Here is a 25,341-nt window from a genome sequence, read left to right as displayed (position 1 = left end):
GAAAAAGAGGGCAAATGAGAGTTGGGGTGAGAGAGTATCATTAAATTTTAGGGAGAATAAAAAGATGTTCTGGAAGGAGGTAAATAAAGTGCGTAAGACAAGGGAGCAAATGGGAACTTCAGTAAAGGGCGTAAATGGGGAGGTGATAACAAGTAGTGGTGATGTGAGAAGGAGATGGAGTGAGTATTTTGAAGGTTTGTTGAATGTGTTTGATGATAGAGTGGCAGATATAGGGTGTTTTGGTCGAGGTGGTGTGCAAAGTGAGAGGGTTAGGGAAAATGATTTGGTAAACAGAGAAGAGGTAGTAAAAGCTTTGCAGAAGATGAAAGCCGGCAAGGCAGCAGGTTTGGATGGTATTGCAGTGGAATTTATTAAAAAAGGGGGTGACTGTATTATTGACTGGTTGGTAAGGTTATTTAATGTATGTATGACTCATGGTGAGGTGCCTGAGGATTGGCGGAATGCGTGCATAGTGTCATTGTACAAAGGCAAAGGGGATAAGAGTGAGTGCTCAAATTACAGAGGTATAAGTTTGTTGAGTATTCCTGGTAAATTATATGGGAGGGTATTGATTGAGAGGGTGAAGGCATGTACAGAGCATCAGATTGGGGAAGAGCAGTGTGGTTTCAGAAGTGGTAGAGGATGTGTGGATCAGGTGTTTGCTTTGAAGAATGTATGTGAGAAATACTTAGAAAAGCAAATGGATTTGTATGTAGCATTTATGGATCTGGAGAAGGCATATGATAGAGTTGATAGAGATGCTCTGTGGAAGGTATTAAGAATATATGGTGTGGGAGGCAAGTTGTTAGAAGCAGTGAAAAGTTTTTATCGAGGATGTAAAGCATGTGTACGTGTAGGAAGAGAGGAAAGTGATTGGTTCTCAGTGAATGTAGGTTTATGGCAGGGGTGTGTGATGTCTCCATGGTTGTTTAATTTGTTTATGGATGGGGTTGTTAGGGAGGTGAATGCAAGAGTTTTGGGAAGAGGGGCAAGTATGAAGTCTGTTGGGGATGAGAGAGCTTGGGAAGTGAGTCAGTTGTTGTTCGCTGATGATACAGCGCTGGTGGCTGATTCATGTGAGAAACTGCAGAAGCTGGTGACTGAGTTTGGTAAAGTGTGTGAAAGAAGAAAGTTAAGAGTAAATGTGAATAAGAGCAAGGTAATTAGGTACAGTAGGGTTGAGGGTCAAGTCAATTGGGAGGTAAGTTTGAATGGAGAAAAACTGGAGGAAGTAAAGTGTTTTAGATATCTGGGAGTGGATCTGGCAGCGGATGGAACCATGGAAGCGGAAGTGGATCATAGGGTGGGGGAGGGGGCGAAAATCCTGGGAGCCTTGAAGAATGTGTGGAAGTCGAGAACATTATCTCGGAAAGCAAAAATGGGTATGTTTGAAGGAATAGTGGTTCCAACAATGTTGTATGGTTGCGAGGCGTGGGCTATGGATAGAGTTGTGCGCAGGAGGATGGATGTGCTGGAAATGAGATGTTTGAGGACAATGTGTGGTGTGAGGTAGTTTGATCGAGTAAGTAACGTAAGGGTAAGAGAGATGTGTGGAAATAAAAAGAGCGTGGTTGAGAGAGCAGAAGAGGGTGTTTTGAAATGGTTTGGGCAATTGTAGAGAATGAGTGAGGAAAGATTGACGAAGAGGATATATGTGTCGGAGGTGGAGGGAACGAGGAGAAGTGGGAGACCAAATTGGAGGTGGAAAGATGGAGTGAAAAAGATTTTGTGTGATCGGGGCCTGAACATGGAGGAGGGTGAAAGGAGGGCAAGGAATAGAGTGAATTGGATCGATGTGGTATACCGGGGTTGACGTGCTGTCAGTGGATTGAATCAGGGCATGTGAAGCGTCTGGGGTAAACCATGGAAAGCTGTGTAGGTATGTATATTTGTGTGTGTGGACGTATGTATATACATGTGTATGGGGGTGGGTTGGGCCATTTCTTTCGTCTGTTTCCTTGCGCTACCTCGCAAACGCGGGAGACAGCGACAAAGCAAAAAAAAAAAAGAAAAAAAACATAGTATGCATATACCTAGTATGAGAAAAATATCATGTAATCAGTATAATCTACTATTGAGGTGACACCCTAAGCCAGATTTGCTCGGTGCACAATGTTAGGTTTTTAACATTTTCGAATGAACTCATTGACCCTGAAAATAAAAAAGAGACTTGTCTGGACCTTAACCATTCCTTTTATTACTGTATACTTGTAGTAGTACTTGGGAGAGTGGTGGGGTGTATAGATAGCTCGAAGCAAAATATGAGTTTATTGAAATGCATTGGAAAAGGTAGAGAGATAATTTAGTAATTATGGTTTTGTGACTTGCCTATACTGGTCTCTCTTGATGCCCTGTAGATGTTTGAAGGGTGTTTGTGGTCTGCTTCTTATTTACTTTCAAATTAGATGATGGGGAGAATGAGGGAGGGATGGTTGAGGGAGGGGAATAAATGGGATGAAAAATATTAGATGGAAATGTTATATTTTGCTGTAAGCCATTGAGGAGGTCTTTTGTCCAATATCATATCTTGGTACAGTAATGAGCTTTAAGAGTTTGCAATTGTTTTGTGTTGCATTAGTGATTATAGTATTAAATTGTGTCATTTACAGACACAGACTGCGTGTTGAATGCTGTGTTAATGAATATAACAACGGAGGAGGAAATTGCTAACAATGTAGAAACAATTATTTAAGAAGTATATGAAGGTTCATGTATTTCAGTGCTAAAAGTCCTGTATCATTTGAAAGAGAGGTAAACAGATTCTCAGCATTTGTACAATTAAAAGTCAGATGTGTCTTGGGACTATGCTGAAGTTTTATCCATTTACAAAATGAAAATATAAAAGCAGTCTTTATTTTCAATTACATGTGTCATCAAAGAAGACCAGCATAATCAAAAAATTCTTAGGCATGAAAAGTTAGGGGTAACAGATGTTCAAGTTAGTGCATGAGTCAGACTGCCAAGTATGTATATGAAATGATGGGATATGGTATACATCTGTAAGTCCTAGGAAATATCACACCACAGTTCATTATTGGAAATACAGTATGATTATATATTGCACTTGTACTTACCATTGTCATCTGTACCTGGGCTGGTGAAGTGATTTTATGTATAATTAATACAAGCACAAGCATTAGAAGGCATGCACATATTTCTGACGTACAGTGAACCCTGTCAATGTGGCTCATAACAGTTCAGTTTTGGCAAATTCAAACATTTCGATCCACAGTGTACAAGAAATATTCCAAGCATAAAAGCTAACCCTTATGAATAATGTACAAATTGGAAATATTTCATGTAGATGAGAACAGCCTTGGAAATGAAAGTTATCACAGTGCATTTGTTTCATAGCTGGGAAACCTATAAATTAGTTTTCCCTCTCTTCATTGTTTCATTGTTGACTTAACAGATTTTGTCATAGATGTAGATACCTGTTTGTAGAGAAAATGTTTGACAGTTATACGTGTGGTATTTTAACTGTGCTATATGGTGAGACCTCTGAGTCCTGACATGCACACACATGCAGGAGCTGGCTAAATATTTCTTGTGCTACTGCAGAATTTATCAGGTAGGGCTTCAAATGTTATGACTAATAGAATGGCTCCCCCCTTCTTTGTCAAATTGACTAGGGTTCACTGTATATACATATTAAGAACTTAAGCACAATGAAGGAAGTTACCAAGCCATAATGTACTGAAACAAAGCAGCAGTGTTGACAGGCCATGCAAATAGCCAATAAGTGTTGTTAAGTACCTGACCATTTTCGTCGGTGTAGACTACAGATGTAGCATTGTTGGGAAGTATGGCAGCTGTGCAGTCAGATATTGCATGCCAAGCAGTCCAGGGCGTAGACAGTGAATGTTGTTTTATTACCAGAAGCAAGTCATAGGTGGATATATGATAGATTATGGTGTTATTGATAGGTTTAACATTTTCCATAATTTGCTTGTGTTGTCATAGAGAAGTGCAAATGGCACATTGTTTCATGAGAAAAGCATGTGAAAGTTCAAAGAGTAAAGCATCCAAACAACATAAAGGTGCACGTGCAAACAACAGTAGCTTGTGAGGTGTAGAGTTAGTGTTGTTATTGATAAATCAGCGTGCAGATGATGTGCATTGCAGGCAGCCAGTCACAGTGCAGGGTATCGGTGCATTAACCAAAAGGTGTGCAGTCCACGATATATGGTGAGGGATCCATTGGAAGCATGTCAGGAAAAGAAGAAATAACATGACAAAGAAGCAATCACAGGAAAACTGGGTAAACAAGAAACAAAATCAGCTTTGTACTTACGTGCAGGTGACGAGATACATGCAATCCAAGGCTATGCACGGGAAAATCACCCATCAAGCGCCGACCTGAAGGCTGGGATCCCCCAAGCTTTGGGTGAGGCACATGCAGTCCAAAGCTCAGCCACAAACAGAATAGTTTTTCATGCTTTTTAAACTAAGTACTGTACTAAAATCCCATGCTTCAAGGGTGTCATGCGAAATAGCTGTAGTTTCCCTCTAGCTGGTCTTTCTTATAATAAACGAGATTGTATATATTTAAACGTGGTTGAATAATTAATTGTATTTGTTTGCCCACCCTTTTTTGTAGTGTAGAAATGCTCTCTCTCTAATTTGTTTAGAAAATTTTAAAACTTCCATATGGAAAAATTTGAATTTAAAAGTATTTAAACGGAAAAATGTTTAAAATTCTTGATATTACTCTTTATAACATTAGAGCCCACAAAATCTGTATTGAGAACTGTACACAAAACTACACTTGCAAGTTTTTTACCTTCTGCCTCAGAAGTGAAATATTCATGTTAGTCTCCTTGGAGGTTGTGGTTGTGCAAGACCGTCGCCATCGACTACCTCAGTCCGGGAAGTCCTCTCAAGATTTACATGTTCTCTGCGAGGTCGCGCTCCTTCCTCAGAGGTAAAGTGTGTGGGTGTTCTCATGGTGCCCACACCATTCACTCATCCGCACCGTCTTGATGTCTAACCCATCCCTCACTCTCCACACGCAACCACATGTACTATATATATTAAAGCTCTGAAGATAACTACTGAGAGAAGACAATGTGGTGCATTGCACATATTAACTAACATTGTTTAAAGCAATTTTCCTCTTCAGTAACAAAATTTGATGCTGCAAGTGGAGACATAAGTGTGGAAAGTGAGACCCAGGTAAGGACAGGGTTGTATTTCTAGCTAGGCTACCCTCGCTGCACTACCCTCAGCTTATCCTGCACTGCTTTAACTACTTCCTTTACTATTCAGAGACACTGTTTGTGTCTTTTATCACTGGTTAGCAACTCTTATTTCGCTTGTGGGCTTGATGAACGACCTTAGATACGTTAAATGTATTCACATGGAGTAGAATAGTCAGATTTGTTGGTTGATTTGATGAAACTGTTTCTGTTGAATATATGAAGTCATAACTACCAACAAACTGATAATTCCAGTTGAAATGAAAACATTTTTGTGTATAAAAGATGCCACTACCAGTAATGTATGTAAAATTCCACCTTTTGTTTCGCTGCCAACAGGAGCCAAACAAGGCTCAAAACGTTTGTTTATACACTTACAAACTCAACAGTATATTTTTAACATTCATATTGGTAAATTGTCAGCCAAATATCAAAAGAATGAAGGTTTTAGGAGGCATTCTTAAAGAACTAGTGCAAGTTCAAGCATATGAAATGTGTAAAATAGTGTAATGTTAGCTCTGCTGGGGACAGAACATGTGTATAAGGTAAACACTTGCATTGAAATAAACCCCTTAGAATACTTACATAACTAAATTGCTGTCTGGATTTTTCACTGAGAATTTCATATGGAATTGGCCGAAATTTTGATACTACAAAAACTAGCACTTCCATGTGGAGGATATTTTGTAGTGCAAAACAGATTTTAATTACTTTTACATTAGGGAAGGACAGTAAACTTGTTGAATTTGTTAATTTGATTTGTAGAATTTCAAACTAATGAAGTGAAATAAACATAATTCTAATGAAACCCTGACGTCAAGGTTAAGACACTTACATCATTCATACTCAGATGAAAAGTAATGAACGAGGGAATTTTTAGTAGTGTAGAAATGTTACACAGGTGTTTAATGACTTACACACTAGTTTAGAGAATTATTTTCACAGGTACATATAAATAAATACATCCACTAAAGTCCACATGAGTGTTGTAACCATGTTTATCATTTACTTGTCTGTCATTACCATCATTCCCAGTTTTATGAGGTTTATCAGGTACATACAGCCTTGCAAGTCATTTATACAATTCTTCAACCTAGCTCTAGTGAGTTAAGGTGAAAGGTGAATTTCCTCACTTATAAGCTACTATTTTCAACTTTTCGCAGTAAGGTTATTGTAAAGCGAGAGTAACTTTAACCGTCATTCTACCTTTGTTCACAAAATACCTTTATTGCAGTTACTCCTAAATTATGCATTTGGAATCTTCATCTACAATACCTATAGCTCTTACCACTTTCCTCACTGAATCAGTCTATCTATTCTGTATTCTACCTCTCTTCCTTGTACTACTAACTTATCATCTGCCTTATGTTCCACATGGCCATACCATCCTACAGGATTTTCATCTAAGTACCTTTATAATGATATAATCACACCATGCATCCTTCTCACAACTTCAGTATGTCTGTTCTCTTAACTCCAAATTTATTGGAAAGATATTCATCTCAGATGCTCTTACTGTTGGTCTACCTTTACCTATACAAATCTATATTTCATGTCCATGCAAGCTTCTTGTTCACTCTGTACTTAAAAGTTTAGCATTCACCAAAGCTATCAGTGCACATTCAATTATTTCCTTTGTATGGTTCAACTTCAGTTTTCCCACTCTTATCGTGACTAAACTTTATTCCCAGATATCTAAACCTATACACAACTTGCAGATTTTTACTGTGGAGATCGATGTTAAACTGCATTCCCATCCCTTTCAAAATCTAACATCTAAGTTGCATTCACTTTCAGCATCCTTTTCCTACATACATAATTGAAGTGACCGACTGTTCTGTTTTGCTAGGTATTTGTAAAACTGTAGTGGGACTATACCTGCAAGAGGTGACACTGTGAGCAAGAAAGCTTCTTCTTTTTTGACAAGACTGTATCTTTGTGAGTGGATGGAAAGAATACAGCATCAAGGACCTTGTTGCCTGAAAGATGCCTACTTTACCTTGATCCTACGTGTGTGGTGTATAGCCTAGAAGCTACAGTAGACCCATAAAAGTGATTTTTTCATAATAATAATAATAATAATGATAATGATAATAATAACAATATGGTTGTGAGGCATGGGCTATAGATAGGGTTGTGCTTAGGAGGGTGGATGTGTTGGAAATGAAATGTTTGAGGACAGTATGTGGTGTGAGGTGGTTTGATCGAGTAAGTAATGAAAGGGTAAGAGAGATGTGTGGTAATAAAAAGAGCGTGGTTGAGAGAGCAGAAGAGGGTGTATTGAAATGGTTTGGTCACATGGAAAGAATGAGTGAGGAAAGATTGACAAAAAGGATATATGTGTCAGAGGTGGAGGGAACAAGAAGTGGGAGACGAAATTGGAGGTGGAAGGATGGAGTGAAAAAGATTTTAAGCGATCGGGGCCTGAACGTACAGGAGGGTGAAAGGCACGCAAGGAATAGAGTGAATTGGAAAGATGTGGTATACCGGATCGACATGCTGTCAATGGAATGAAGCATCTGGAGTAAACCATGGAAAGTTTTGTGGGGCCTAGATGTGGAAAGGGAGCTGTGGTTTCAGTACATTACACATGACAGCTAGAGACTGAGTGTGAACGAATGTGGCCTTTGTTGTCCTTTCCTAGTGCTACCTCACACATGCACGGGGGGAGAGGGATGCCATTTCATGTGTGGCGGGTTTGCGACAGGAATGGATGACGGTAGCAAGTGTGGATATGTACATGTGTAAGTATAAGATGAAATGTATAGGTACGTATATGTGTGTGAGTGGGCGTTTATGTATATACATGTGTATGTGGGTGGGTTGGGCCATTCTTTCATCTGTTTCCTTGCGCTACCTCGCTTATGTGGGAGACGGCGACTAAGTATAATAAATAAATAAATAAAATGTAATAATAATGATAATAATGAATTTTTTTGTTTCTTTGCTGTTTCCCACATTATCCACTCTAGCTGTCATGTATAATGTATTGAAACTGCAGTACATGATCCCCTGTATCCTGCAGCACTCCACTGCATGTATCCCATGCACATCTCTTCCCCTCTTTAATATTCATGTCCTAATAACTCAAAGCCTCTCATTCCATTTCCTTCTTGGTCCCGGCTTCCTCCTTGCTCCCTCCACTTATAACAGATATACCCTCTTGGTCAATATCCTTAGTCAGTCCCTCTTCATTCATTTGCTCCACATATCCAAGCCATTTAATTTCCAACTCATCCACCCTATTCTGTTCTTTTGCATTTAGGGCCCAAGAGTTGCACCCATATAACATGATTGGGACTACTACACTAACAAATATACCCATCTTTGCCTTCACAGCCAGTGATCTTTCATATATTCAGTACACCCAGGACCTTTGCCCCATCTCTCACCATATAACTCACTTTGTCCTTAATGGTTCCATACACTGCCAAGTCCACTTTTGGATATCTAAAGCACTCCACTTCCTCAAAGCCCTCTTCATTCAAACCTCCTTTATCCAGGAATAAGAGTACTACCCATACATCTCCATCTTGTTGCAAAGGGTGACCAAAAGGGGCATGAGAATGGGGACTGGAAATAATAATAATAATAGTAATAATGATGATATCCCTGGGGATAGGGGAGAAAGAATACTTCCCACGTATTCCCTGCGTGTCGTAGAAGGCAACTAAAAGGGGAGGGAGCGGGTGGCTGGAAATCCTCCCCTCTCGTTTTTTTTTAATTTTCCAAAAGAAGGAACAGAGAAGGGGGCCAGGTGAGGATATTCCCTCTAAGGCCCAGTCCTCTGTTCATAACGCTACCTTGCTAATGCGGGAAATGGCGAATAGTACGAAAGAAAGAAATAATAATAATAATAATAATAATAATAATAATAATAATAATAATAATAATAATAATATTCCCTGGGGATAGGGGAGAAAGAATACTTCCCACGTATTCCCTGCGTGTCGTAGAAGGCGACTAAAAGGGGAGGGAGTGGGGGGCTGGAAATCCTCCCCTCTCGTTTTTTTTAATTTTCCAGAAGAAGGAACAGAGAATTGGACCAGGTGAGGGTATTCCCTCAAAGGCCCAGTCCACTGTTCTTAACGCTACCTTGCTAATGCGGGAAATGGCAAATAGTTTGAAAGAAAGAAAATAATAATAATAATAATAATAATAATAATAGTAATCTTTCTTCTTTCTTTCAAACTATTCGCCATTTCCCGCATCAGCGGGATAGCGTTAAGAACAGAGGACTGGGCCTTTAAGGGAATACCCTCACCTGGCCCCCTTCTCTGTTCCTTCTTTTGGAAAGTTAAAAAAAACGAGAGGGGAGGATTTCCAGCCACCCGCTCCCTCCCCTTTTAGTCGCCTTCTACGACATGCAGGGAATACGTGGGAAGTATTCTTTTTCCCTATCCCCAGGGAGGAATAATAGTAATAATAATGATAATAATGAATAACAATAATAATAATCTGTTTTTGGCGCTATCTTGTTCTCGTGGGAAATGGCGAGCATGTATGAAAAAAATGATGATAAACTTTCATAACTGCTTTTTGTTTCTTGCATTAGCAAGGTAGCATCAGAACAAATGACTGAGCCTTGGGGGAAACATTTTAAATCATCTCTCTTCTGTTCCTCATTTTGGAAAGTAATAGTACAGGAATGAAGGATTTTCTGTCCCTTGCTCCAGCCCCTCTTAACCACCTTTTACAAGGGGCAGGAGATACATGAGTAGCATTCTTTCTTCCCTACTCCCAAGAATATATACTGCAATAACAATGATAATGATAATTAAAAAAATTAATACTAATTATGATAATAGTAATGAGAAATCTATCTAGCTCCTCCTTTTGATTTAGCTATGTAACTGCGGGAACTATCAAATGGTTTCTGTATTATAAAGTAGTACTCTATTGTCTATCCCCTCTCAATTAATGCCCTGTCCATATGAACACTACATAGTCAGAGAAGTTTCCTATTCACTTTATTAAATGCCTTTTATGAGTCCTTTAATGGTGCCCACACTCATTTTCTCTTTCTGAAGAACTTTTGTATGTGCAAAAGTCTGTTTGTCGCACACTCTTTCCCTCCAAAATCTACTGTGTTCTTTATGAAGTTGTTTACTAATCCTTTTCATATGATTAATTGTTTTTATATTTGTTATTTATCTGTAATGTTTCCCTCTTCCTTATCTAATGTTACAATACCAATGGACACAATGTCACCATCAATTTGAGTAATTCATTTGAGATACTCTCACTTTCTTGTAATAACTTCACTCTTTGTCACTACCATTATCCCAAATATGTTCAAAACTCTTCTGGTCCTGGTGCATTTTTTTCTATTAACTTTTTTTGTGAAGAAAATGCTTTGTTATTTTCATATTTTTTCAGTAATTTTTCTCCTGAGATCCTCATTTGCTTTCTTATTAATTTATACCATGCTTTTAACTGGTCTTCAGTCATTACTATTTTCTGCAAATTTTGCTTCTTCTAGACTCTCTTTTTCTCTTCAACTAAATTCTTTCAATTTTCATTCAGCCATGTTGTACATCTCTATAAATATCACTACACAGCAGCCTCTAATAATATATTCTTAAGCTGCTAATATATCGCCTCAGTCTCGTTTAGTACTGCTTCTGATTTTTATCTTTGCTTACTAGTTAAGCTTCCCATTTTCATTTCTCAACTTTTTATTTTCATTCCCCCCTATTTTTTTTTATTTACATTTGGGTTCTCTGCTGTCTACTATAAAATGCTACCTTACACATGACTACAGACAGTATGCTTTGACAAAACCTTTTTAAACCTTCTTATGTGTTTCTAGACAATATATTTAGCACACTACCTGTCATGTTCCTTCTTACCAAAAACAGATAAATCATACTCTTGTCTGCCCTCTTCTCTCTTTAACTATGTTAAGTTGCAGCACTCATGCCTATAGCTCACACAGGTTACCAGACTCTACCTGCATATGGTTATATTTTGAGAGAAAGGTCACCTTTGGCAAGGCTGTACTATTGTAATTGCATGAAAAGGAGTACTGTCTTGTTAAGGAACTTTTCACTCCAAAAGAAGTGGAGCCTTGATGTTGCAGGAGCTCCAGCATTGTGCAAAAAAATCAATAACAATCCACGTATTCTTTCACCTTTGTCATTTACACCTGGGACTCCTTTACAAATGTCAGTTCTTTCTCCATTGTGCTTTCCTAACGTTTTCCATTCAAGTCAATCAAGGTAAGACTTTCTCCCCAAGGTCTTCTTCCACAATTGCTCTTTCAGATTCTCTCCAGTAGTTAACATATTTCAGTTCCCTCTTACCATGCACACATGCAACCATTACAAACATTCGTAACTTCTAACAGCATAATTTTGCTTCTAATATTCTTGTGCTGACACTTTTGAAAACAGATATCTTTTTAAACCACTCTCACTTTATCAATAATGTTAGACTCCTTGTTTAATCTTTAGTATCATCGTGTAGCTGTAACCTCACATCCTTCACTCCATTCTACAAGAAAGTCCCACATCCTAACCATGTCTCAAGCAAATGTGTTTCATTTCCTTTTCCCAAAGATAGCTGCAACTTCCATTGTCATACATTCATCATTTATTCCTCTTGCATTCCACTCATCTTATTATAAGGACCTGCAGTAATTTTTCAAAAAGCAGATGCAGGAGTGCTGCTTTCATCTGAGGCTATTAGCATCTTTTGTAGGGAACATTTGCAGGACAGAGCCTCCAGCCTCAACTCTACAGGCTATGAAAAAAGGGCAGGGATACAAAGCTCTCTCCAACAGACTTGCTACTCTTGGGTAGTAACATAAAACAATTATTAAGTCACCTTATATGGTTCATACCAGATGATAATTGCAATATCATAAAAAAAGGAATTCCCAGAAACACCACATAAAACTTCTGTCTGTATCCCATCTGCAGGATGAAGTTATGATTCCAAATTTGGAATCTAACATTAAGAGAATGGCAACACCAGAAAAATTGTTGGAACTATAAAACATGACAGATTAAAGAATGGATTTATGTCATAGATTAATCCTGCAACAGGCAAAATGTTTCAGACTGCTGTGGAGGTACTGAGTTTTACCATGCCTCTCATCTTTGAACTTTTCCATATTTTAATCTGATTTTGTAAGAATGTGTGCTTGTATGTGTAGTTATGCATAAAAAATCAAGATACTGTACAAATATTTCTTCACCCGAAACAAACGCTTATAGACAAAAATGAATGAAATTAATTCATTCATCATACAATCCCAGAACCAATTTCTTATAAAGCTCCTGCAGATGCAAGACTTTGCATCCATCAGAAGCTGGGAAATGTAAACACCATTGGAGCAAGAAATTCCTTTCCACCATTAATGCTGACACATCTTCGCCAGAGATGATTATCACATGGTGTAATCATGGTAACCATGCTCATCCACCCTTCACTCCAACTGATATAAGCAATGCATTTAAAACCCTTAAAAACTCACCTGCCAAAGGCCCTGACAACATGTCAAAATTTCACATAAAACACTATATCTCGTGGGCAATCCAAGCACTTACAGATATCTTTACTACTTTTGGTGGTACAAGAAAATCCCTAACATCAGGAAACATAGCAATGTAATACCAGTCCTAAGACTCTTCAAATCACCCAACTCCCTTTCCTTCTGTCTCCCTTTGTAACTTCTATCCTTGGTGTCCAAACTGTGTGGAAAAATGATCCATAACATTCATACAAAATTTCCCACTCTCACTCACAATGCACTTCAGACCCAAACACTTAGAGCTCATACAACATATCCAAGATGGATTCAGCCAATCCCTTTCTCACACAATATTAGTGGCATTGGACATCAACAAAGCATTTGACCATGTCCTGCATCACATATCCTTACACAAAAGAAACGACACTAGCCATCACAACAATGACAAAAAGTAGTTTGTCAGTTTCATAGCTTGCCTCCATACTAGTCACTCACAACTGCATCATCTTTAAACCATCTAAACTTTACAATAGTTTCCTAACATGCAGTTCTTTCTCCAGCTCTTTCCAATATCTTCCTATATGATCTCCCATTACCTCAGGCAAAATCAACATGAAGGTACTTTTGTATGCTGATGACTACAGAATTACAACATTTACATCCTAAAGCAACAGTAGAAACATAAAACATGCAGCAATGGCTTATCCAGAACAGAAGTGCATATCCACAGAAGTCTTCTTTCACTCCGGTAACACCAGATAGACAAGAATCCAGCTCATACCCCCAGTCACCTTGAATGGACCTGTCTTTCTAACTGAGCAAAATACAATCCATTCTAGGCATCACACATATGACATTCATTTCCCACACCAATAACATCAACACAGACACAACATTTAAACTAAAAATCCCCTCACAACACTAACTGGCACTAGATTTAAGAGAGAAAAAGAATTTCTCAACATCCTATACATACCTTTTTTATATCAATAGAGTGCATGGGCAACTGAATATATATATATATATATACATACATGTGGACGTGCATGTATATACATGTTTATGTGGGTGGGTTGGGCCATTATTTCGTCTGTTTCCTTGTGCCACCTCGCTAATGCGGGAGACAGCGACAAAGCAAAATATATATATATATATATATATATATATATATATATATATATATATATATATATATATTTCCATATATATTCGCCATTTCTTGCATTAGCAAGGTAGTGTTCAAGAACAGATGACAGATCCTTAGAGAGAAGACTCCTCGCCTGGTCCCCCTTCTCTGTTCCTTCTTTTGGAAAAGTAAAACTGGAGGGGAGAATTTCCAGCCCCCAGCTCCAATCACTTTAAGTCGCCTTCTACAACGTGCAGGGAATATGTAGGAAGTATTCTTTCTCCCTATCCCCAGGGATTATTATATATATATATATATATATATATATATATATATATATATATAATTAAGAGTATATGGTGTGGGAGGTACGTTGCTAGAAGCAGTGGAAAGCTTTTCAAGGATGTAAGGCATGTGTACGAGTAGAAAATTGATTGGTTCCCAGTGAATGTCAGTTTGCGGCAGGGGTGCGTGATGTCTCCATGGTTGTTAAATTTATTTATGGATGGGGTTGTTAGGGAAGTGAATGCAAGAGTTGGAGAGAGGGGCAAGTATGCAGTCTGTTGGGGATGAGAGTGCTTGGGAAGTGAGTCAGTTGTTGTTTGCTGGTGATACAGCGCTGGTTGGTTATTCGGGTGAGAAACTACAGAAGTTGGTGATTGAGTTTGGTAAAGTGTGTGAAAGAAGAAAGCTGAGAGTAAATGTGAATAAGAGCAAGGTTACTAGGTTCAGTAGGGTTGAGGGACAAATCAACTGGGAGGTAAGTTTGAATGGAGAAAAACTGAAGAAAGTGAAGTGTTTTAGATATCTGAAAGTGGATTTGGCAGCAGATGGAACCATGGAAGTGGAAGCGAGTCACAGGGTGGGGGAAGGGGCAAAGGTTCTGGGAGCATTGAAGAATGTGTGGAAGGCGAGAATGTTATCTCGGAAAGCAAAAATGGGTATGTTTGAAGGAATAGTGGTTCCGACAATGTTATATGGTTGTGAGGCATGGGCGATAGACAGGGTTGTGTGGAGGAGGGTGGATGTGTTGGAAATGATATGTTTGAGGACAATATGTGGTGTTAGGTAGTTTAATCGAGTAAGTAATGAAGTGGTTTGATCACATGGAGAGAATGATTGAGGAAAGATTGTCTGACAAAGAGGATATATGTATCATAGGTGGAGGGAACAAGAAGTGGGAGACCTAATTGGAGGTGGAAGGATGGAATGAAAAGATTTTGAGTGATCATATGGCCTGAACATACAGGAGGGTGAAAGGCATGCAAGGAATAGAGTGAACTGGAATGATGTGGTATACTGGGGTTGACGTGCTGTCAGTGGATTGAACCAGAGCATATGAAGCATCTGGGGTAAACCATGGAAAGTTTTGTGGGGCTGGATGTGGAAAGGGAGCTGCGTGGCCTTTGTTGTCTTTTCCTAGCACTACTTTGTGTGCGTGCTGGGGGAGGGGGGGTGTCATTTCATGAGTGTCAGGGTGGTGACGGGAATGAATAAAGGCATTAGGTATGAATGTGGGATACTAGGGTTGACGTGCTGTCAATGGATTGAACCAGGGCATGTGAGGCATCTGGGGTAAGCCATGGAATGTTTTGTGGGACCTGGATGTGGAAAGGGAGCTGAGATTTCAGTGCATTACACATGACAAGTAGAGACTGAGTGTGAACAAATGTGGCCTTTGTTGTCTTTTCCTAGTGCTACCTCATGTGCACGCGGGGAGAGGAGGGGCTGGGTGGTGACGGGAATGCATGAAGGCAGCATGTATGAGTATGTACATGTGTATATATTGGACTCATAGGAATGTACATATATGTATATGTCTGGCTATGTATATGTGCGTGTGTGGGCGTTTATGCATATGCATGTGTATGTGAGTGGGTTGGGCCATTCTTTCATCTGTTTCCTTGTGCTACCTCGCAAACGTGAGAGACAGCGAGAAAGTATAGTGGTGTAGCTGAAGCTGAGAATAGTCATACAGAGTTAATTTCGAGGTGCACTGGGAGCTCTGATGAATGAAGGGGATTCAAGGGTGAAGATTGAAAGAAGCTTGAATAATGGAGTGCAGATTTCATAATTCATAGTTTACTGCATACTTTAGTGTAGGGATATGAAAAGTTTGTTCCCTGGATTCAGACAAATAAAGACTGGCAACTGCAAGTTAATAACCTATTTTTGTTTAAATTAGAATAAAGAATGATGCTGTGAGAAGAATGTGTTGTGAAAAAAAAAAGTTTGAATGATATATAGATGCGAACTCTTGATAAGAGGTACATCAGATTAAGATACAAAGGGAGTTATTTTCTATTACATACACTGGAGGTGTTTTGTGTCTATGGGAAGATTTTTCGGTGAGATAGCCTCATTTGATAAGTTAATGTGGAAAGTCAGAAATGAAAATTTACTTTAATAAAGTCTAAACTATGCTTCACTTTGGTGTTCTGGATATAAGTTGAGAATATATGAGTTAACTGTATAAAAATTGGATTAAAGTCTGCTGTGGATGAAGTCAAACACATCAAGCACATGTGGTGGTGGTCAACACTGATTAGAAAAAAAATTGTTTAGGGTGAATGGGATATTTGTATACATTTTAGTGATGATGATAACATCCTACAACCAAGCCAAAAGACACATAGTGATACTTTCGCTAATTTTTTAAAATTATGTATGGGTAAGTTAGGTTAGTTCAATTTAGTTGAGTTAGTTTAGTTAGTTAAGTTAGTATTGTTCAGTTTGTTATGGCTGTCCGTTTCAAAGTCCTCAACAACACAAATTTATTGCAAGATCTCTGTATCATGACAAGAGCATGCATAAAAATGCACTTTTGGTTAGGTTCTGAGCTTTCATTGTATTTTCTTTTAACTGAAACTTGACCTGCTTCTTGGAGAGCTTAGGAATGCAGAAAAGTTGTTTGAACAGTATGTTAAAGATTTCAAAGATTTAAAGGTAGAAACTTGGGCATTTTTCTAAAATGCAATGAAAAAAAATATTTAATACTGACTGGAGATAGGTTGTTCTAATTATGATTTCAAATGAGTGAGATGCCTTGTTAATTTTTTCTTTTTCTTTTTTTAGTACATGCCAGTTATACATGTTCCAGAATATTTATGTCTGTATTTTGTTACAATTTATGGGGAGTGATCAATGGACAGGTTGGTTCAACTTGGAGCACTGGTACATGTTATGCATCATAAATATGTATGATGAGTGAAAAATTGAGGATTGACAAAAAAATATAATTAAATGATGCCAATCTGTTCTTGGTGCTACCTCACTGAAGCAGGAAATGGCAACAAGGAATGATAACATAACTTTATATGTGTATATATCATCATTATTTGTTTTTTTCATACTTAACCAGTTTCCCACGTCACAGAGGTAGCGCAAGAAAACAGATGAAGAATGTTCCAACCACATATATATACATAAACGCCCATACACGCACAAATACATACATATTCATTTCAACATATACATACAAAGACATATCCAGATATACAAATGTACATATTCATACTTGCTGCCTTAATCCACTCCCATTGCCACCCTGCCACACATGGAATAACATCCCCACCAACCTCCTTCTGGTGAGGTAGCACCAAGAAAAGACAGAAAGGCCACATTCGTTCACATTCATTCTCTAGCTATCGTGTAATGCACCGAAACCACAGCTCCCTTTCCACATCCAGGCCCCACAGATCTTTCCATGCTTTATCCCAGATGCTTCACTGCCCTGGTTCAATCCATTGACTGGACATTGACCCTGGTATACCACATCGTTCCAATTTACTATATTCCTTGCACGCCTTTCACCCTCCTGTATGTTCAGACCCCGATTGCTCAAAATCTTTTTCACTCCATCCTTCCACCTCCAATTTGGTCTCCTGCTTCTCCTTCCCTACACCTTTGACACATACATCCTTTTTGTCAATCTTTCCACACTCATTCTCTCCATGTGTCCAAACCATTTCAATGCACTCTCTTCTGCTCTCTCAACCACACTCTTTCTATTAACACACATCCCTCTTACCCTTTTGTTATTTACTCAATCAAACCACCTCACACCACATGTTGTCCTCAAACATTTCATTTCCAACACATCCACCCTCCTCCACACAACTTTATCCATAGCCCATGCCTTGCATCCATATAATGTTGTTAGGACGACTATTCCTTCAAACATGCCCATTTTTGCTTTCCGAGATAATGTTCTCGCATTCCACACATTTTTTAATGCTCCCAGAACATTCGTCCCCTCCCCCACCCTGTGATTCACTTCCACTTTTATTAGACTTGATCGCTGTTTCCCATGTTAGCACCAGGAAACATATTTGAGGGAGAAACTGCAGAAGTTGGTGACTGAGTGTGGAAAAGTGTGTGAAAGGAGAAAGTTAAGAGTAAATGTGAATAAGAGCAAGGTTGTTAGGTTCAGTACAGTTGAGGGAGAAGTCAATTGGGATGTAAGTTTGGAGAAAAACTGGAAGTGAAGTGTTTTACATATCCACAAGTGGAATTAGCAGTGAATGGAACCATGGATGTGGAAGTGAGTCAAAGAGTCGGGGAGAGGGGCGAAAATTTTGGGAGTGATGAAAAATGTGTGGGAGAGAACATTATCTCGGAAAACAAAAATGGGTATGTCTGAAAAAATAGTTCCAACAATATTATATGGTTGCGAGGCATGGGCTATCGATAGGGTTGTAAGGAGGAGGGTGGATGTGTTGAAAATGAAATGTTTAAGGACAATATGAGGTGTAAGTAATGAAAGGGTAAGAGCGATGTGTGCAAATAAAAAGAGTGTGGTTGAGAGAGCAGAAGAAGGTGTATTGAAATGGTTTGGACATATGGAGAGAACAAGTGAGGAGAGATTGACAAAGGAGAGTTATGTGTCAGAGATGGAGGGAATAAAGAGAAGTGGGAGACCAAATTGGAGGGGGAAGGATGGAGTGAAAAAGATTTTGAGCAATCATGGCCTGAACATACAGGAGGGTAAGAGGCATGCAAGGAATAGAGTGAATTGGAATAATGTGGTATACCGGGGTTGCCATGCTGTCAGTGGATTGAACCAGGGCATGTGAAATGTTTGGGGTAAAACATGGAAAGGTCTATAGGGCCTGGATGTGGATAGGGAGCTGTGGTTTCGGTACATTACATATGACAACTAGAGACTGAGTATAAATGGATGTGGCCTTTTTTGTCTGTTTTCCTGACGCTATCTTGCTGAAGCAGGGGGTAGCGATTCTGTTTCCTGTAGGATGGGGTAGACCAGGAATAGATGAAGGCAATTATAATATATACATGTGTATATATACGAATAAAGTGCATATGAACGCGCACCTTCATAGAACAGACAAACCTCAACCAGCCAGGATTGAACCCGGGACCCCTGTGCAACAGGCGGAAGTGCTACCACTAGGCTAAGATCATAGCCAAGCCGTAGCGCTCCCGCCTGTTGCACAGGTGTCCCAGGTTCGATCCTGGCTGTTGGAGGTTTGTATGTTCTATATATATATATATATGTCTGTTTATGTGCATATATACACATGTACATATTCATTCTTGCCACTCTCAACCATTCCCGTCACCACCCTGCCACACATGAAATGGCACCCCCCTCTCCCCATGCGCGTGCGAAGTAGAGCTAGGAAAAGACAAAGACAACAAAGGCCACATTCGTTCACACTCAGTCTCTAGCTGTCATGTGTAATGCACTTAAACCACAGCTCCCTTCCACATCTTGGCCCCACAAAACTTTCCATGGTTTACCCCAAACACTTCACATGCCCTGGTTCAATCCATATATATATATATATATATATATATATATATATATATATATATATATATATATATATATAGTTTGAAATGTATAAGTATGTATATGTGCGTTTGGACGTGTATGTATATACATGTGTATGTGGGTGGGTTTGGCCATTCTTTTGTCTGTTTCCTTGCACTACTTCGCTAACATGGGAGACAGCAACTAAGTAAGATATAATATGATATGACATAATGTGTGGAAAGGGAGCTGTGGTTTCAGTGCATTATACATGACAGCTAGAGACTGAATGTGAACGAATGTGGCCTTTGTTGTCTTTTCCTAGCGCTACCTCGTGCACATGAGGGGGGAGGGGGTTGTTATTTCATGTGTGGCAGGGTGGTGATGGGAATGAATAAAGGCAGACAGTATGAATTATGTACATATGTATATATGTATATGTCTGTGTGTGTATATATATGTATACGTTGAGATGTATAGGTATGTATATTTGCGTATGTGGAGTTGTATGTATATACATGTGTATGTGGGTGGGTTGGGCCATTCTTTCATCTGTTTCCTTGCGCCACCTCGCTAACGCGGGAGACAGCAACAAAGCAAAAATAAATAAGAATATCCCAGGGGATAGGGGTGAAAGAATACTTCCCACGTATTCCCTGCGTGGCATAAAAGGTGACTAAAAGGGAGGGAGCAGGGGGCTGGAAATCCTCCCCTCTCTCTTTTTTTTTTTTCCCAAAAGAAGGAGCAGAAAAGGGGGCCAGGTGAGGATATTCCCTCAAATGCCCAGGCCTATGTTCTTATTGCTACCTCGCTAATGCGGGAAATGGCGAATAGTATGAAAAAAATATATAAATATATATATCATATTTTATCTTATTATAATATATCATACTTAGTCGCTGTCTCCCCCATTAGCGAGGTAGTGCAAGGAAACATATATATATATATATATATATATATATATATATATATATATTTTTTTTTTTTTTTTTTTTTTTTATACTTTGTCGCTGTCTCCCGCGTTTGCGAGGTAGCGCAAGGAAACAGACGAAAGAAATGGCCCAACCCCCCCCCATACACATGTACATACACACGTCCACACACGCAAATATACATACCTACACAGCTTTCCATGGTTTACCCCAGACGCTTCACATGCCTTGATTCCCTCCACTGACAGCACGTCAACCCCTGTATACCACATCGCTCCAATTCACTCTATTCCTTGCCCTCCTTTCACCCTCCTGCATGTTCAGGCCCCGATCACTCAAAATCTTTTTCACTCCATCTTTCCACCTCCAATTTGGTCTCCCTCTTCTCCTCGTTCCCTCCACCTCCGACACATATATCCTCTTGGTCAATCTTTCCTCACTCATTCTCTCCATGTGCCCAAACCATTTCAAAACACCCTCTTCTGCTCTCTCAACCACGCTCTTTTTCTTTCCACACATCTCTCTTACCCTTACGTTACTTACTCGATCAAACCACCTCACACCAGACATTGTCCTCAAACATCTCATTTCCAGCACATCCATCCTCCTGTGCACAACTCTATCCATAGCCCACGCCTTGCAACCATACAACATTGTTGGAACCACTATTCCTTCAAACATACCCATTTTTGCTTTCCGAGATAATGTTCTCGACTTCCACACATTCTTCAAGGCTCCCAGAATTTTCGCCCCCTCCCCCACCCTATGATCCACTTCCGCTTCCATGGTTCCATCCGCTGCCAGATCCACTCCCAGATATCTAAAACACTTCACTTCCTCCAGTTTTTCTCCATTCAAACTCACCTCCCAATTGACTTGACTCTCAACCCTACTGTACCTAATAACCTTGCTCTTATTCACATTTACTCTTAACTTTCTTCTTTCACACACTTTACCAAACTCAGTCACCAGCTTCTGCAGTTTCTCACATGAATCAGCCACCAGCGCTGTATCATCAGCGAACAACAACCGACTCACTTCCCAAGCTCTCTCATCCCCAACAGACTTCATACTTGCCCCTCTTTCCAAAACTCTTGCATTTACCTCCCTAACAACCCCATCCATAAACAAATTAAACAACCATGGAGACATCACACACCCCTGCCGCAAACCTACATTCACTGAGAACCAATCACTTTCCTCTCTTCCTACACGTACACATGCCTTACATCCTCGATAAAAACTTTTCACTGCTTCTAACAACTTTCCTCCCACACCATATATTCTTAATACCTTCCACAGAGCATCTCTATCAACTCTATCATATGCCTTCTCCAGATCCATAAATGCTACATACAAATCCATTTGCTTTTCTAAGTATTTCTCACTTACATTCTTCAAAGCAAACACCTGATCCACACATCCTCTACCACTTCTGAAACCACACTGCTCTTCCCCAATCTGATGCTCTGTACATGCCTTCACCCTCTCAATCAATACCCTCCCATATAATTTACCAGGAATACTCAACAAACTTATACCTCTGTAATTTGAGCACTCACTCTTATCCCCTTTGCCTTTGTACAATGGCACTATGCGCGCATTCCGCCAATCCTCAGGCACCTCACCGTGAGTCATACATACATTAAATAACCTTACCAACCAGTCAACAATACAGTCACCCCCTTTTTTAATAAATTCCACTGCAATACCATCCAAACCTGCTGCCTTGCCGGCTTTCATCTTCCGCAAAGCTTTTACTACCTCTTCTCTGTTTACCAAATCATTTTCCCTATCCCTCTCACTTTGCACACCACCTCGACCAAAACACCCTATATCTGCCACTCTGTCATCAAACACATTCAACAAACCTTCAAAATACTCACTCCATCTCCTTCTCACATCACCACTACTTGTTATCACCTCCCCATTTGCGCCCTTCACTGAAGTTCCCATTTGCTCCCTTGTCTTATGCACTTTATTTACCTCCTTCCAGAACATCTTTTTATTCTCCCTAAAATTTAATGATACTCTCTCACCCCAACTCTCATTTGCCCTTTTTTTCACCTCTTGCACCTTTCTCTTGACCTCCTGTCTCGTTCTTTTATACGTCTCCCACTCAACTGCATTTTTTCCCTGCAAAAATCGTCCAAATGCCTCTCTCTTCTCTTTCACTAATACTCTTACTTCTTCATCCCACAGTGGTTAAATTGATGAAAACTACTATTGACTTTTGTGTAAATAAATTAAACATTTCCTTTTTCCATAGCCAGAGGTTGAACCATTATCTGACATTCATTTTTTTTCTTTTCATTTCAAACTAGAAGTTTCAGTTTTCTAAATTGTTTCTTACATTTTTCATATGTATATATATGTATGTGTGTGTGTGTGTATATGTGCGTGTGTGTGTGTATGTGTGTGTATGTGTATATATATATATGTATATTGTCCCTGGGGATAGGGGTGAAAGAATACTTCCCACGCATTCCTCGCGTGTCGTAGAGAGCGGCTAGAGGGGACGGGAGCGGGGGGCCGGAAATCCTCCCCTCGTATTTTTTTTTTTTTAACTTTCTAAAATGGGAAACAGAAGATATATATATATATATATATATATATATATATATATATATATATATATATATATATATGTATATATTATTTTTTTTTATTATACTTTGTCGCTGTCTCCCGCGTTTGCGAGGTAGCGCAAGGAAACAGACGAAAGAAATGGCCCAACCCCCCCCATACACATGTATATACATATGTCCACACACACAAATATACATACCTACACAGCTTTCCATGGTTTACCCCAGACGCTTCACATGCCTTGATTCAATCCACTGACAGCACGTCAACCCCGGTATACCACATCGCTCCAATTCACTCTATTCCTTGCCCTCCTTTCACCCTCCTGCATGTTCAGGCCCCGATCACACAAAATCTTTTTCACTCCATCTTTCCACCTCCAATTTGGTCTCCCTCTTCTCCTCGTTCCCTCCACCTCCGACACATATATCCTCTTGGTCAATCTTTCCTCACTCATTCTCTCCATGTGCCCAAACCACTTCAAAACACCCTCTTCTGCTCTCTCAACCACGCTCTTTTTATTTCCACACATCTCTCTTACCCTTACGTTACTCACTCGATCAAACCACCTCATACCACACATTGTCCTCAAACATCTCATTTCCAGCACATCCATCCTCCTGCGCACAACTCTATCCATAGCCCACGCCTCGCAACCATACAACATTCATTTTCCCTGTGGACTCATAGGGAATACGTGGGAAGTATTCTTTCTCCTCTATCCCCAGGGATAGATATATATATATATATATATATATATATATATATATATATATATATATATATATATATATATATATTTTTTTTTCAAACTATTCGCCATTTCCCGCATTAGTGAGGTAGCGTTAAGAACAGAGGACTGGGCCTTTTTCGGAATATCCTCACCTGGCCCCCTCTGTTCCTTCTTTTGGAAAATTAAAAAAACAAAAACGAGAGGGGAGGATTTCCAGCCCCCCGCTCCCTCCCCTTTTAGTCGCCTTCTACGACACGCAGGGAATACGTGGGAAGTATTCTTAATCCCCTATCCCCAGGGATAATATATATATATATATATATCTATCCCTGGGGATAGAGGAGAAAGAATACTTCCCACGTATTCCCTATGAGTCCACAGGGAAAATGAAACATGAAAAGTTGATAAGTTCCCAAGCACACTTTCATGTAATAATCACATCATCAGGGGAGATACAAGAAAGACATATAACAGTCAGTTGATATACAATGAAGAAGCGTAGCTAGGATGCCATTTAGTAAACAAGCGATTGTTTTGGACATTCATTCTCTCCATATGACCAAACTATTTGAATGCACCCCTTCTGCTCTCTTAACCACACTCTTTTTATTACCACACATCTCTCATACCCTTTCATTATTTACTCGATTAAACCACCTCACACCACATATTGTTCTCAAACATTTCATTTCCAACACATCCACCCTCCTCTGCACAACCTTATTTATAGCCCATGCCTTGCAACCATATAACACTGTTGGGACCACTATTTCTTCAAACATACCCATTTTTGCTCTCCAAGATAATGTTCTCGCCTTTCACACATTCTTCAGTGCTCCCCGAACCTTTGCTCCTCCCCAAACCTGTGACTCATTTCCGCTTCCATGGTTCCATCCGCTGCTAAATCCACTACCAGATATCTAAAACATTTCATTTCCTCCAGTTTTTCTCCATTCAAACCTCCCAGTTAACTTGTCCTTCAACCTACTGAACATAATAGCCTTACTCATATTCACATTTACTCTCAGCTTTCTTCTTTCACACACTTTACCAAACTTAATCACCAACTTCTGCAGTTTCTCACACAAATCAACCACCAGTGCTGTATCATCAGTGAACAACAATTGACTCACTTCCCAAGCTCTCTCATTCACAATATATATATCCCCTGGGGATAGGGGAGAAAGAATACTTTTCATGCATTCCCCGCATGTTGTAAAAGGCGACCAAAGGGGAAGGGAGTGGGGGGCTAGAAACCCTCCCCTCCTTTTATTTTGACTTTCTAAAAGGGGAAACAGAAGAAGGAGTCATGTGGGGAGTGCTCATCCTCCTCGAAGGCTCAGATGGGGGTGTCTATATGTGTGTGGTTGTAACCGAGATGAGAGAAAAGGAGAGATAGGTAGCATGTTTGAGGAAAGGAACCTGGATGTTTTGGCTCTCAAAGAAATGAAGCTCAAGGGTAAAGGGGAAGAGTGGTTTGGGAATGTCTTGGGGGTTGTTAGGGAGGTGA

At 39.5% G+C, this 25,341-nt stretch overlaps 1 protein-coding gene and 1 long non-coding RNA gene across 7 annotated transcripts in view; one reads left to right on the top strand and one right to left on the bottom strand.

Annotated features, from left to right (window-relative positions):
- LOC139766043 (muscleblind-like protein 1) overlaps positions 1-25,341 on the bottom strand; it is a 1,286,706-nt gene that overhangs the window by 29,688 nt on the left and 1,231,677 nt on the right. For 2 of the 6 annotated variants that reach the window (XM_071694179.1, XM_071694180.1), the window contains exon 9: positions 3,757-3,812. The exons of the other annotated variants lie outside the window; for them this stretch is intronic. In XM_071694179.1, coding sequence (XP_071550280.1) covers positions 3,757-3,812 — 56 coding nt within the window. The remainder of the gene's footprint in view (positions 1-3,756; positions 3,813-25,341) is intronic. 6 annotated transcript variants of the gene reach the window in all.
- Positions 1-25,341, top strand: part of LOC139766046 (uncharacterized) — a 144,143-nt gene that overhangs the window by 54,969 nt on the left and 63,833 nt on the right. The gene's annotated exons all lie outside the window — the stretch shown is intronic.

The sequence above is a fragment of the Panulirus ornatus genome, chromosome 56 (assembly GCF_036320965.1).
Source record: "Panulirus ornatus isolate Po-2019 chromosome 56, ASM3632096v1, whole genome shotgun sequence".
NCBI classification, from domain to species: Eukaryota; Metazoa; Arthropoda; class Malacostraca; order Decapoda; family Palinuridae; genus Panulirus; species Panulirus ornatus.
The sequence above is the reverse complement of the archived record's forward strand: the minus strand, read 5'-3'. Positions and strand labels throughout refer to the sequence as shown.